General features: G+C 44.3%; 1 protein-coding gene across 1 annotated transcript; it reads right to left on the reverse strand.

The window, feature by feature from the left end:
- Positions 1 to 409: 409 nt before the first annotated feature.
- cmtm4 (CKLF-like MARVEL transmembrane domain containing 4) lies at positions 410 to 16009 on the reverse strand. The gene is made up of 4 exons (XM_056413095.1): positions 15019 to 16009; positions 7983 to 8159; positions 3199 to 3297; positions 410 to 2652 (listed from the first exon to the last, which is right to left on the reverse strand). The coding sequence occupies exons 1-4, from the start codon at positions 15202 to 15204 to the stop codon at positions 2488 to 2490; spliced, it is 627 nt and encodes a 208-aa protein (XP_056269070.1). The 5' UTR covers positions 15205 to 16009; the 3' UTR covers positions 410 to 2487.
- Between the last annotated feature and the right edge of the window lie 85 nt (positions 16010 to 16094).

The raw sequence follows: 16094 nt of genomic DNA on the forward strand, positions 1-16094 counted from the left end.
AGAAAATGAATTAGTTTTGACTGATGAGTTGTCTGTTTTGGGAGAGACATAGCCCTAGGGTAACCCTAACCCTAACCCATCTAAGTTATTTTGGCAAATGTATTTAAAGCTTTTTTCAAGAGAGATGAGCCACAGCAATCGAGAAGGAAGTTTTCATTTTGGGGGCACTGACTATTTTTATGAGAAAATGATTTGGGTTTGAAGCTTGAGTTAACTGTTTTGGGTGAGATATGACCTTTTGAAGGTGATCTATGTAGTTGTGCTGAACCATATAGGCTATTTTACCAAATGCACTAAGAGCTTTGAGAATGTAATTTCTGTTTCAAGAATTGAGCCAAAGAAAAACTGTAATAGACCATAAGACCTTGCAGCAAAAACTTATACACACACACACAGGGCTGCAGCTTGATAGTTTTGGACTGATACGATTGTCAATTTATATCATCAAATATCATAATGCATGATTGTCCTGCAAAGTGTGCATATTTTTACATTACTCAAACACAAATCCATCCATGTAAGAGAAAAACAGAATGTAAGTTATTGTCTCTACATAAAAGTAGTTTGGTCACCATACCAGGACAAATGGCAAAAACATGAGAAAAACCAGATTAATCAAACTTTCTGTATAATGTGGAAACTTCTGAGGCAGTTTAAGAAGCCATATGGTTTTTATTTTCATTTAAACCCACAGTCAAACACAATTCTGGTCCTTCTCTTGTACACACACACACACACTTATCTGGCTGCACTGCAACAGTCCTCTAAAGTCACAATGAATACAGATGACGACCAGCAGGTGGCGCCATTGAGTCGATTTAGACCCAGCACAAACTGTCTACATTATAGGTCTTAAAGAAAACGCACACGTGTGTAACTGTAGTGTAAATTCAATGCATTCAAACGATATTAGACAACAATTCTGTCTAAATTTCTTCTTCAAATAAACAAATGTGATTTTAAGATAAAGCATTTTTAACCAGTTCGTCAGGTACACTAGCCGACAGAAAGACATTTAAAATCAGTTTTGCGTTCTGCATGTATGAGCTTTATAACAGCTGCAATGTGGAATGATAGTCATTTCATAATACATGAAGTGTGATAATATACTGTCGACACATGTGCACACATTTTCATAAAAGCTGTGACAATAATGCTAAAAGTACCGCAATTTCATCCCACCATCTCTACTTTCAATTTACTCTTAATTTTTAAATTAGTTTTCACTTCATGAAAGAATCAGTTACAGTATTTTTTATTCTCTACGATAGTCATATATTGTCTAATAATTAGCAAGTCATTAAGAAATACAGCGTTCAGTTCGAGGCAACCTGTGATTTCATTTCAAATCTTATTTGAAGTTTCAAAGACAAAAAGGAGTGTGTCAATACCTGAGAAACAGTCTTTTAGGCTAAGGGCATTGATCCAAGGTCACCTACTGATTTCTAAGTTAATCTCACTGATGCACGGTCAACATTTCCATTAGCTGAAACTGTGGATATGTGCAAAAGTAACAAGCTACCAATGACTTCCTCACTACTGGCTCAGTGTTGCCCGAAACACGGACCTTGAAATAAAAATGTTAAGAATGCTCGTGTGAAGATTTTTGGGATAGTTAACAGGGAGAAAACAAATGGAAAGAGGTACTTTTTAATGTTGCTCAGATAATTGTGTCAAATCGAGTGGATGAATTTGTGTTGCAATGAAGTGGATCCTTTTCACTCATTTCAAAATGTTGAGCCCTTCTTGTGTCTTTATTGCAGTTAAGAATGACCTTGTACTGTTACGGTATAACTGCTGGCAGGAGAGCGGCTAAAGGTCACATAGTAAAGGCATTTATAAAGTTAGTCATCATCAGCGTGTGTAATCTTGAGATTAGAATATCTACAGCTTTGCTCACAGGTCAAACCAAAGGCTGATGTCAGTATCTAAGAAAGAACCGTATAGTGATGGTGCTTCTGTTGTGCGGCAGGTGAACTGGACGCTTCTGGTCCAGTGGGTTCCTGGACCCACGGTCACATTTATTACCACAGGCTTTTCGGCCAGCGGCGTGAAATAAGCAAACTGTACAAAAGTTGACCTTCTTTAACGCGACGTCTTTCACAGTGAAACACAAAACCTTCTGAGAAGTCAACACAAAGTTAAAGCACAGTTGCAGTCAGCCTTTTTTCTTTCTTTTTCTTTCGGCTCTTCGTGGAAGTTATCCTTCATTCTGACTTGGAAAGATATGTGGATGAACAGTTTTACAGAGAATACCTTACATTCGGTCTGGATCTCTTCACTTTAGAGTCTTTATGGGTCACTGAAGACAGGGCGCCTGATGAACAAAGCCTCGGAGCTCAACTGTGGCGTCGACACTGGCTGGGCGGGCAGAAAGCACAGCTGAGGTGATATCGGGAGAAGTCACGAGCGTGTGGTGAGATGGATGGCCCTTCCACTCAAGACGTGAATGGAATACTTTCATTTAGTCCCAGTGTCTGCGAGCACTCACGCAAGCTCCGGCCTTGCCTCCATTTCTCCACGAGATGCTGTGCGCGCTCGCATGTACTCGCTGGTCGGTGCCGCCCCCTGACACCCGTTGCCACGGCGCCACCTCCGTACCGCCAGGAAGGTGTTTATACCGTACACACCTGTCACCAGGAAGCCAAAGATCTGCAAACAAGTGGAAACGGGAAGTAAAATAACGATGTCTGACATATGCTTGCATGGCCACACAGATCCTAAACAAACTCGATTTAGGTACAGAAATATGTACGATATGATTAGGCTTACAAGTTTGCGTGTTTCAAATAGCAGGAATAGACAGAAAAATTACTTTAATCATGCTTGCTAAAACTACAAACTCATGCACACAAATGGTTTGGCACTGAAGAAATGTGCATTCAAGTTTGCTTTGGCAGCACATGCCATCTGCTCGGTAAGCAGGGAGCATGTGACTCGGATCAGAGAGCAACTGTAAGGGACCGGCGGCAGCAGCAGGCGGATAATTCAATGATCTGCTCAGAACAAAACAGAACCAGGAACAGTTCCTGCACTCTGCTCGGCCACACACGTGAAAGAGTCTGGAACCTAAATGAGTATAAATTATTAATTATCCGTCTTGATAGGAAACTTCATGACGATAGGAGGTTTGTAAAGGTGTCTGCCATGTGTTGCATCTGTACATCTTGGCAGAAGAGGACGGTTCTGAGCACTCACCACTGCAGCTATCTCCGCTCCTGTGTTGTGGTTGATGCAGGCCAACACGAGAGACGACAAGAAGAAGAAGAAGGTGCTGGTGGCCGTGTTGACCAGGTCCTACAGGGAGACACGGACCGGATTACATTAGAAACCAGGTGGTCATCAGTACTTTTACATGACTTATGTTGTGGAATATATACACAAGTATTTTTAAGGAAAAAACAATAAATCAGGAACTTTCTGATCAAAAGATTTTTTTAAAGAGAACATGTGATGCTAGTTTCCAGTATTTCTTTTTTTCGTCAAAACGGTTCAAACCACAGCACCACACAAAAGTATGTAATAATTAAAATTCACAAAGTCAACTTTATTAGACGTAAAGTACATATTCATACAGTAGGCTTAACATAACAATTATTATTATACAAATTCAACGTGTCTAAAGCACTCAAACCAACAATGTTACAACAGTGGCCTCCTGTTTTTAAATCATTTGAATCTTTTTTTCCTCACAGCAGATTTCTATTTTTTTTTAACCCCAAAGCACATGAATGAAGGTGTTTGAGTATTCATGGAATCTGAAATCTATTAGAAAATGAATGCTGCACATTAATGCAATGAAGCTGCACCAATGATAATATCAAAGATACAGATGAATGAAATCCCATTTGAGGCTTTTTTTGGGACAAATTTCAAACCTGTACTCGTCTCAGCAACAAGGCGGAGGCCACGTCCTGCTAGACTTTCAACTTTAAAACGACAGGAGGGCAAAGAAGCCAACAGCATATACTTAAAAGCCACCTAGCACCTCATATTACCCACACACCCACACACACACATTACTCACTCCATCCCCCACCTTTATTTTTTTACACATGAGAAGAAATGAAAGAGATTCTAGCCCTTGATGTGTTCCTCTCTTGTTCTCAGCAGTACAGGCCGTTAGAGGGAGGAGGGTGGGGGGGGAGGGGCTCTTTATGACTGGGGCACGGCCCTTGTGATCAGATGCGCGGTGGTGATCGTGACAGACGTGTTTTCTCATATACAGAGCGAACGTCTGAACCAGACACAGGAACAACAGACGACGCAGCGGGGAAATAGAACTGCAGCTGATTGTGCAATTTAAGTCAGGCACGCATTAATATGCAACCATACCACCTCCTGCTAACTGGCACTTTCAATGTGCAACACAATCATAACCCCACCCACCACACACACACACACACACACAAAGATGCACACTAACAAACACTGCTCACAATACAGAACACACACTCATATCTCTCGCCCAACTGGTTGGACAGGAAATGCTGTTTAACATTCCCGTGTCCTTTTCTCATGTGAAGAAAGGATTTTCTGCGGTTTTCAGATCCCATTTTCATTCAACATCCAGTTAGTTCAGTCCCTGAAGTTGACTCTAGAGCCTCTCCCCAATTCCACATTTGAATCAGGCCAGCAATCTGTAAAACTTTAAATAACACAAGAACAGACCCCTGGTTCCGTGGCTCATTATTGGCCGGTGGAATCGTTTTACAATATTCTCTCGATCTGCTGAGATTCACAACATTGAACCAAACTAGTATGCTTTAAAAAAAAAAGCTATACACTATATATACACACACACACGTCAATTAACTGAGTTTAAGTTGAACCCAGGTCGAGTCCAACTGGGCTTCTCTCGCCCCCAAAAAGCAATATTTTACCCCGTTATCAGTGACATGCGGAGATACGGTCCTCTATACTAACAGGGAGAGATCTAATACTTATAGCAAGCAGTTCAGGGATTAATTTTACATAACCACAGTGTTCATATAAATTCATGTGGTTCTATGTTCCGGTTGCGCTCTCAAGATAGAAGCTAGAAATAGTCATCGGACTGCGACTATGGAAACCCTGGGGGACGCAGCAGAAGACTCATTATGACGTCTATTCACTCGACGGTCCCACAAAGCCAGAAAGTGTCATGCAAAAACACAACGTCTCTCAAGGCTTCTACATCTCTGCCCGACTGTTTTTGAAACACTAATAAAAGACAGTAGGGAAGTATTCCTTTTGTCTGCTTGGCTGGCAAACTCCAGCTGACACAACCAAGAAAGCTTTTATTGGATTCCGCTTGTAGGTAAAGTAAATACAACATGAGCAAAGTGGCCGATGGGCTCCACTGATGATAGATTCATGACTATGGCTAATAATAACCACAAACCTCAGCTGTGTGTGCAGATTCAGCAGAGAGATGTCGACGTATTACTGGCGGAATAGCGAGTGGCCGTCCGAGAAAGGATTTACAGACAACATACTGGGACTGCTACTTTATGATGTTGAAACCAAACGGGTATCTTTGCTTGCTACATTGACCAGTATGTGTCGTGGAGGAATGCTTTGACAATGATGCGTGCGTTCGTGTCAATGTTATACAAATACATCATTTCAAAAATGAAAACAAAACAGAGAAATCTGTTTAGAAATAACCGGAAAAAGGGACAACTGATCAGCTCTATGGGTCCAGTCATTTATTCCCAATTCATTCAGGCATGAACTGTGATGTCTATTCATAAACCGATACAACAGTATCCCTCTCTCCCCTTTAGGCTGTGAATGCTCCTCCCTCTGTGTCGCCCCATTTCTGTCCAACAACCCCTCAGCGTGGCCGTCAGTTAATGCAGCGAGTCGTGTGCCCTCATGTTTCACGCGAATGAAACTTAAAAACTAAGAAGTCACTGAGTGGCTTTCCAACACGATCCCAGGACTGTATTCATGTCCCTGTTGCAGGGGAGGGAGAGGCGGTCAGGACCGGCGTTTTCCCCTCTGTGCTGCCAAAGTCATCACAGAGGGAGAGTTGGAGGAGATGGGATCACATTGCACACAATTGTACGATCAAACCCTCGACCGCACTGTGAAACAGCTCACTTCACAGAGGAGGAATGGTTAAGTCCCCGGTTAAGTCCCCGGTTAAGGAAACGGGGGAAGGCAGCAGAGGGGTTAACGCTTGGTTCACACTGTGAAAAGCTTTCCAATGGTGGAATTCCCAGAGGCTGAATGTGACTGGAGCAGCTTTGAACTTGATAGACACAAACAGCGTGGGGTACCGCCTCCAACTGGGAAGTGGAGCTGAGCGTCATGTGCCTGCTAATTACACCAGTTTGGAGTCAGGGCTCACACTGGGACATCAAACTGGAAGTCGGTCTTTGCGACAGTTCACACACCAAAAAGTGAACAGGGGTTTTGTGTTGGAACACAGAATTAGTTCATGTCCAAATATATGTAATTATAGAAATTCTTTTTTATTTTAGATTAAATATGAAGGACTTGTATAACCGGATGTTTCCAGCAGTAACAATGAGCCAACCAGTCTAAGTTTAATTAACTTGAAGAATAACCTCCTCCGAGTCTCATGGCAACCGATGTACTTGTGCACAGGCCTGTGCACACAAATGATACATGTTGACAAATTGCACATTTCTTGACAATTAATAACCGGGGAGAATAAATAATGAAACTTGAAAAATGGCGGTGAGCCTCGGGAGAAAATTTACAGAACTAAGAAAACCAGCAGTAAAATGTGAGTTTATAAGGATCGCCCCTCCGAGACTGTAAAATGGTTTTATTTGGTGTCATTCCACCAAAAGTATGAGCAAGAGGCCCCTCCTCCTGCATGTATGGAGGTGGAATACTGTATGAAGGATGCCATGAAGCAATCTGATATCTAGGTTGGATTTGGACATCTGGCTGACATCTTTTACTATGGTATGTACAGTGTGTGGCCTCTGGAAATACAGCTGAAGACATTTGTTCCATCACTCCTCTGTACACACCGAGTGTGTGTAGGCACATAACCGACGGACGACCAGCATCTGCTGCAGAACACCCACCAGCTCATTTGCCTACAGCCATCAATGCATACACTGGAGACGCTCAAACTGGAGGCACTTCCAACCAGCTCCATACTGACGATCGGTTTACAGTTTTGGTGGTAGAATGAGCTCGTCTTAAGCCTGAAAGCTACTTTATAAATAAGCAAAAAATATATAAAAATGTGTTAAGACTCCAAAATAACTGAAAAAGAAATATATACAGACAGAATACAAGGGTATGATGCTCTGACATTTTGTTTGACTTTTTATGGCATACTACGGATGTATTAACTCAAGGAGTTTGGTGCAATTTGGACACGCAAGATGTACAATATTAATACACAGGGTTTTCTTCTGAAGTAGAAGTACACAGTAAGGAGCTTTATGGTTTAGTAGCATGCTTTTGACATTTGGTTTAATTTCGGCATGTGCCCCGTCAAGTACTAATATACTTTGATAACCAAGTGAAAAGCAAAATCAATAACCTGTTGTGACCTCTTGGATAATTACAGCTATATGGAACTTTTCAACCTGGCTTTGGGTACATGGCCAATAAGGGGGTTCCTGAGCACAGCATGGATTGGGGTTCCTCAAGGCCTTGGTGTCCTATTGTGGTATTATAGAGTGATTTAAAAAATATCATGATTATCAATTCTCGTGTGGTAATTAAAAAAAAAAGAATGTAGCATTGCCTGTGTATCAACCTCAAAACTGTTGCAACAACATATGCGATATAAGCATGGGAATGTGGAACATACATCCGCCATCATAATACGGTTCTGTGCGTTCTGGTGAGGGAACCTCTCACGCAGGCCAGGCATACACAGAACGTCGTTACCGTCGGCCCGTCGCTCTCAGACTTTTGTCCCATCCCTCAAGAAGGGATTGTTCTAAACCTAGTAACCCATATAGTCTCGGGTCCTACGACACATTGGGTCTGCGTGTGCCTACCGTGAGGCTCCAGTTGACGTGGGGCACCTTGGTGTGCAGGTTGAGGCTGAAGATGAGGAGGAGCACTCCCGTCACCACGATAGCACTGCAGCTGACAAACTCAAAGAAGTACACTCCTCCACAGGGAGAACACATCATGATCGTCTCTATGCAGATGAATCCGATGAGCGATAGGACCTAGAGTGAAGAATAACAGGAGAAGAGCATGTTGAGTCGACTGTTTATGTGCATGTTAAACAGTCAAAGCCATACACCCTCTCACACGTTGGGTTTGTATGGCTGGAATCTGTCCAGTCAGACATTTGTTCTGTTGTATTATAATAAAACAATAGATAATATTCCTGGTGTTACTGCTCTAGAGGGTGAAGGGGTACTGTCGTCATGTCTGCACCTTTCAGTGAGTGTCTTTCCAGATGATGAAGGGATTGTCCTATGAATTGACCAGAGTTCGTGAGCCCATTTCTAACGTCTCACTCCGGGCAGCCCGAGAAGAGGCCTTCCGCCAGCCAACATCCATCAACAAACCGCAGTATGGGAAGAATTCTGCTTTTGAGGTGTTCCTCTTGCCATCTAGCCTCCGACAAAACCACACACAGATTACCTACTGGCTCGGAGACATAACAGAACCAGGAGAACGCCACTGCAACATATTACTGACCCGAAGCAGCCAAATTCAAACCGGTTCAAACCAGATCTGCTTGGTCTACCAGAGAGGGGCAGGTTTGACATTTTGTATTAAATGTTGATACAATATATTGTAAAATGAAGGGTATGAGTTGAGGGCTCATTGGAGGTTAAATTATAAGAAAATAGTCCACAGCAACAGTTTAAGCTTTTTCAATTGGCACAACATTTGCTGCATTTCTTTACTGCTTGTATCTAATAAATCCTGCACATGTGCCCAAAAGAGCAGGTATGTCCATGAAAGCTTGCCTCGTGTCTTATCTCTTATCTGCGTTTATTTCTCCTCTGCTTATTTCGGCTTCTCCGGCTTCACACTCGACACTCCAGGTTGCTTTGATGACTCTATATAAATTAGTGATGCCGTCTCTATGATCTGTATTTTTTTTATCCATTTCATCAGTTATTAGCATGTGGACTGTACGGGTTGGCTCTGTGGTTTGCTGTAGAGAAGGAAGAACATTAGAGAGATGATCACTAGGGTTGGGTACCGAAACCCGGTGCCAATATGGTACCGGTTCCAATACAACCGGTATTACCCGGACCGAAACGCAACGCACATTTCGGTGCTTCCTTCTGGTGCCTGAGCCGATTAAAATTGAAAAAAACTATTGTTGTGAACTTCTCTGGTGACTCCGCCCTGTCAGCAGGTTACGATAGCCTATCATTTAACTTTGACAGCGGAGGCTGCGCCGTGTGCAGTGTTGCCAGGTCCGCGGTTTTCCGCGAATTGGGCTACTTTTGAAGTGTTGCCGCTGGTTGAATTTTTGTACGCTGGTTCGGTGAGACCTATTTTGCATGCAAATTACATGAATATCTTTAAATAAAAATCCATATTTTAAATGAAATAATTTATTTATACCCAAATCCTACCAAACTGACTCCAGATCAGCACGTACACGCCGACACATCCGCGCAGTGCCTTCGATCTCCGTGACCTTGTCCGTCACCATGGAAACATTGTCACGTGACATCTAAGCACTTTGGTGCTAGTGACGTCACGGAGCCCCGAACCAGAGTCTGTAAGTAGAAGTGATTTCCAGCAAAGCAGCAGGGATTTGTGAATCTCACAGGAGCGGTGGGCGATAGGCGGTTCAGAATCGCCTACACGGGAGGAGCGATTCATAGGCGAGTATGATTCTGAATCGCCGACCTCCCCAACGGGTTGGGACGGTTTGGCGAGAATCACCTCGTGTGATTACTCCTACACCCCATCCCGGGGTGGGTTTGGTTCTGTGGGATTCACAAATGGGGCCCTTTTAACCCCTTAGTTTAGTGTATTTTATTTCGATCAGCAAAATATACAACAATCATAATTCAACAAAAGAAGAAAGTGGCTGACCGAAAGGGTCGAGGCTGAAGCTATCTAGCTTATAAGTGCCCTAACCTATGATTTCTCAAAAAAACTTATTTCAAAGAACCATATATATATATATATATTAGTGCTGTGAAAAATAACGCGTTAACGCCTTATGATTAAATTACAGGATTAATTAGTTAATTTTTTTAACGCATTTAACGCATGTGCAGAATGAGCTTCCAATCCGTCTGTTGTTGGTCGTCTCTACAGCAGCATGTCATTCTGTCAGAGCTCCGGTGCCGGCGCCTGACGAAAAAAAGTCACTTGCGCCCCCCCTGCCCCCCCCCATCATGAAGGAGTTATGCTTAGGACACCAACATGGTTAGCAGCGGTACTGGACATGGACTTTAAAAGCAGTGTATGGTTTGGCACGGGCATATTTTGAGTTCTGATATTGGGCTGGTTTTTTCACACAGACCTGGCAACCCTGGCCGTGTGTGACTACGTGAGCCCGTGTCGAGCACACCAGCGTCAGGCTGGGCGCGATGGGGAGACCGTCACCGGTCCCCCTGAGCACGTGGAGACCGATTATGACGAGCAGCCTGAATTTAGATTAGTACCGTAACGTTGACTGCAAGTCTTGCATTCATAAAAGTAGGCCAAGAAATAATAAATTAGCCATTATAACCATGCTTAAGCTAGCTCGTAGCTAGCACGAGCTACGAGCGTGACAGTCTGCTAGCAGATGTGTTGATGTACAGCGGTCCCGGCTGGATACCCGGTGTTACCGGGAATATAGTGACGGAGGAATAAAGACCGTGGGGCGTCACTTTGTTTCAGGGTAACTCTCGCTGTCAGAAGCAAAACTTTATTTGTCACGTGTCATCTTCAGTACCTCTGATTGGTTGTTCTCTTTGCCCATCAAAACAGTGACAGGATTAACCCTATAAAGGCTGCACATGACAATACATATCACATCATATATTGGAGAACATATATTGTGTATGTTAACAGTCTGATATCCATTGTTTGTCAGTGCTCCATGATAACGGCTTCTACAGGGAATATGGCCAAAGAGGTTTTTAATGTCCTCATTGTGCGTTTAAAAAAAAAAAAGTATCGGTTCAGGCACCGTTTAGGCACCGGTATCGTTTTAAAAGTACCGGTTTAGCACCGGTATCGGGAAAAAACCCAAACGATACCCATCACTAATGATCACATGGCCGCTGTATGTGTCATGGGAATAGGCATCGCCATGCATTTAACGCTAAAAAGGTATCAACATTATTAGACATCATTCCAAAAGACATTATTTTAAAACCGTAACACTGGGAATGTTTGAGAAACCCAAGAGAGATTGTCTTCCGATCTTGAATCCACCTGCGCTTGATGCATTGCTGGACAAATACATCGAGCAAACACACGTCTCATTAGCAGGAGACCCCTTCTCTCAGTAGCCCAATAGTCAAGCCCGTTATCCAGATTAATGAGCACAGTCTACGCTTTCTGACCCTCCCGTTTGGGTATTTTCCAGCTGAGACATCCCCTCATTGGAAAACACCTAAAGATGTACAGAAGATGTCGAGCTTTCACAGAATCAGCGACACACCACGACAAAGAGAAGGCTGATCACTGTCCGGTCAGCATTAGGGCAAACGTTTCCGTTTGTGCAGCTGCTGAAGGCATATTAGAGCGTGTCGTTGGATAGCAGTCCCTCTGTGACAAACCAAAAGGGTTACAACCAAACGGAAGTGAAGGGCTGCACGGGTCTCGGGGTGATGTCATATCTCTTGAAGAAAGCATATTGCTTTTCCCAGGTCCCTGTGCAGCAGGTATCAGGCAGCCACAGGGGAGGGGATCCAAAGCACTAGTGGATAATCTCATAAGTAATGATTTTATGTCATCCTTCACCCCTACACAGCCTTTTAATCAACTCTCTTTCTCCCTCCCCCCACACACACAAATCCTTATCTTTGGGATTATGCACATTATTAGCTGCCTTTAACAAGTCCTCTAGAAGTGGTGCTTATACACCATCTGTTCTGAACAGACAATGAATGAAGGAGAAAATAGGACTCGCTGCAAAGACTGCCAACGGTAGATGCTGCACTCCAAGTGCCGCAGGACCTTGTACACGAATTTATTTTAAAAGACCGACAATTGTTGAATATGCTTCATCAGCCGCCCACAATCATGTATGTGATGGATAAAGCCATAATGCAGGTTCCCTTCCCAAAGGGAATAAGGTGAATGCGTGTTTCAGCACGTCTCCCTCACATGCATGCACAATGTCCTTGTCTTCATGTCTCCCAACAAGCCCAGAGTTAGTAATGTTTCGGCCAGAAAGAGCATATGGCATCTTTCTTAGAGCAGGAAGTGCTCGCTGACATTTGGGAGCATCTGTTAACTTCATTACAAAAACATCCACAAACTGAGAAAAAAAACCACCGTACCAAAATATTTAATTGCCACTTGTTAGAATAGGAAAGCGTGGGTCCACATACCATCGTGAGTGAACTACAACAAAGAGGGGTTCATTGGTGTATCAGATTCCTGTCGACATAAGGGGCATAAGCTGAATATCAGTTGGTCTTTGTTGACTCAGTCACAGTAGAGAGACAAAAGATGGACACACCTCGCTCAGGTTACATCCTACTGGCACGATTTCTGATCAGTATATTCATCCAAGGAATGAAAAGTTGACTCGCTCTAGACAATCCTGTGCAAAAGCATTTTAGTGCTCGTGTAAAAAATAAAATACAACTTGTGGTTCCTAGAGTCTTAAAAAGTAGGATGGGAGCCATCCTTCTGTACACATGACATATATTGCATCGGTCCATCCGGGGAGAGGGGTCCTCCTCTGTTGCTCTACTGAAGGGTTCTTCCCTTTTTTCCCCTGTGCAAGGGTTTTTCCTATTTTTTGGGAGTTGTTCCTGATCCGATGTGAGGTTCTGGGACAGGGATGTCGTATGTGGACAGATTGTAAACCCCTTTGAGGCAAATTTGTAATTTGGGATAATGGGCAAAACAAAATAAACTGAATTTAACTACACAGCTCAAGTAGCACCTCAGTCTGTGTGTTGGGAAACTGAGAACTGACATCAGCATTTCATACAGCAAAGCTCCATGTGTGCAGAAATATATTTTGAGCTTTCAAGAAGTGTGCGGCACAATGCAGCATGCAGTGTGCCAGTCAATGGTGCATCGGTGCTAATCATTACTCCACAGACCTCATTGCTGTCCAAAGATGATCTATTAACAACACAGACTGCCCTTTGAGCCACGGAGCAACTTTCCGCTAACGCAGTGATGTGAATCACAGGCACCGAACCTCCCTCACAGGGTTTCCAGATTAAGCAGAAGCGGTCACGCATTCGGTCCTCGTACAAGTACATCACATGTTTCGCCATCGATCAGTTCTAAAAGATCATCGCACAGCCGGGATGGAGTTAAACAATGAGAGGAGAGCGCAATACAAATGCGAGCCAGGGAAGCTATTAACGCTTGGCAGCGAGTCTCTGCCGAGGTACAGCATGTCGACTTGGATGCCTTTCAGCGGTCCTGTCCTTGGCGGGGAGATTTGATTAGCTCGAAACTGGAAAGTCAGTATCAGCTCTGAACAAACCAGTCAAGCAGAAAGTTCCTTCTGTTTGTACCTTTCTAAGATAATGCTTAAATACAAATATGTACCTCAGCTGCGCCAGAGCTAGAAGAAGATTTGACTGCACAAATACATGACCCATCGGTCAGATACTCCAGGAACAAAGAGAGACGGATGTACACTTGTTTTTTTTATCGTTGCTTTAAAACGTACATTACAAGAGTTGGAATATTTGCATGGCACACTGTCTTCCTGTTTTACGTTGTGCTGTTTTGGCTGCAGCATTTACTTTATGTTTGTATCAGGTTGTAAAAAGGCAAAGAAACTGGCATCAAATGTCTGGTCAGCTTGTAATCTTAGGCCGAACCTTAATAAACGTATGTTACCAATTAGAGACTGTACTGCATTTAGAAGTCGCTTTGGGGATATAGAAGAAATACATAATTTAAATAATGATCTTCCGTCATTCAGCAGAAAAGTCAAAGACAGGGAGACATTATTTGATGAAGACTGCGAATATGAATATTCTTATTTGTCACCGCTTGCTCCAAACTGCTCCCACACCCATGACAGATGGCTTCCTACCCTCCCTTCCCATGAACACGGAGGTAAACATCACAGGTGTGTGCAACCGCACAGGCCGACTGTGTGCACTGCTGTTAGAAAAGCCACAAGCCTTTTTTTTTCTCCAAATGTTCTTTTTAAAAACACAAGTGAAGCCCGAACTCTGCAGTTTGTGCTCCCACTTTGCTCGGCTGTCCACAAACACTGTTAGAGGTAATTGCTAGCTTCCTCAACTCCCTGGTTTTTCCTGTTGTGGACACACTGCATCACGAGTGTGAGCATGCAGGCCTGTGTGGTTTGGCACCAGAAGAGAAGGAATGACTCCGGCTCGAGAGATATTTCCTCCTCTGGTGATTTGCCAGAGCTTTTTGGGGAGCCCTCATCTCACTTTACTGGTTTCCTCTGTCCCAGTTCAGACATCTGGTTAAGACGTATTGATTAGACATAACAGTGAAACTGTGTTTGTACCCCACCCCACAGTAACCACTACATCCTGACACATGAATAAGTGCCGAGCTAAGCATTTTTCTAAATTGACAGTTGTGGTCCAGCTACCTCAGCCTGGCACCTCTTCATACCATGGAGGCACCCCGTGTATGGAACCTGACTGACCACCACAGGGGATGTGGCGCAGAGTAAACCAGGACCTGTGGAGCCAGATCCACCTGAATGAACATTGCGGGACTTCCTACTTCACAGATAGACAGGACTCAACTGTGAGGAGTATATAGTTTTCGAGGACAGCTGAGTCCTGTCGGCCATATGTGTTAGCGGCTGCTCGGTGGAGGTGATCCACCAGCGGTGCGTCATCGTTTAGTTGTACTCACTTTTATGTGCAGGCTAGCTGTAGCTACCATCTGTGTACGTTGCATTAATGTTATCGGACTTACCACTTCGACCATCTTTAAAATGCCAAAGTACGACTTCAGGTACTCCGTGTCGCAGCGTATCCCCCCCAACACGCTCCTCGAGTGGACGGGCTCGGTGGTGGGCTGGTACGGGCTGCTGGCCCCGGAGATCATGGAGGTGTTGGAGGCCTCGCCGTCAAAGCCCTCTGGCTCCTCGGTGGTCCTCATGATGACGGTCGTCGTCGGGAGAAGCTGGACGACGTTAGGACGCGCAAACCACTACGCGGACTAGGACGCGCAAACCACTACGCGGACAAACCCGCCTCGGACCCACCTCGCGGGCGCAGGTTACGCTTCAGAAAGCACACGTTGTCCCGTGCAGCCTGGACGTGGATGGAGGAAAGAAAAGCAGGCGGTCCACTCTTCATGGCCACCCGGCGGGCTGCTCTTCAAACACCAGACTGGAATCCGGTTTTTTTTTTAATGTAACCTTGCCGTTTCCTCCTGAGTCTCTCTAAAAAAACAGCCGCGCTTCCAACTATGTTAGCTGGGGTCACTTGTTCGAATCCCAGTGTCACGTTCACCGTGGACGGTTCTGCTTAGTTCAGCAGCACCGAGACAATGCCCGCCCGGCAGCGCGACTCCTCTCCGCGGCTAGAAAAACAGCCGATCATTGTGGCCCAGAAGAACCGAGAGCCCCGTATTGTTTCCTATTGTAAACTTCGGCTGGTGTCGACGGCAGCCCACGGCGCGGCTTGTGCCCGTGCGCCGCTGTGCTCGCTGTGGATGCGGGGCGAGCTTGTCTCCGCCCCTCTGAAAAACGGCACATTCTTGTGTTCCGCTGTGCGCTCGTTTTAAGTGTTCCCAAACAGCCACCGATACGAGACGAATCCAGCCGGAACCACGCCGAGGGGACCGAGCTCCAGCCGGACCTGGTGGCATTATTTAAGTTCTCCACAGGATTGCAGTGTGGACTTCATACTGGAGCTGCTTTATTTTATTATATTAAACGTGTTGGGCTGGGTTACCTTTAAAAGCCTACTGTCACTCTACAAATTAAAGATTACACATCAAAATATATGGAGAAATAAATATGACTGATTGGCTCCAGCTGTCTT

Source organism: Pseudoliparis swirei, chromosome 4 (genome assembly GCF_029220125.1).
Source record: "Pseudoliparis swirei isolate HS2019 ecotype Mariana Trench chromosome 4, NWPU_hadal_v1, whole genome shotgun sequence".
NCBI classification, from domain to species: Eukaryota; Metazoa; Chordata; class Actinopteri; order Perciformes; family Liparidae; genus Pseudoliparis; species Pseudoliparis swirei.

Bases quoted from the DNA above. Each gene is read 5' to 3' on its own strand.
- cmtm4 (XM_056413095.1), bottom strand. From the start codon at position 15,204: ATGAGGACCACCGAGGAGCCAGAGGGCTTTGACGGCGAGGCCTCCAAC. The intron at 8,160-15,018 runs GTAAGTCCGATA...TCTTCACTCTAG, and splicing joins TTTTAAAGATGGTCGAAGTG to GTCCTATCGCTCATCGGATT. The intron at 2,653-3,198 runs GTGAGTGCTCAG...ACTTGTTTGCAG, and splicing joins GAGCGGAGATAGCTGCAGTG to ATCTTTGGCTTCCTGGTGAC.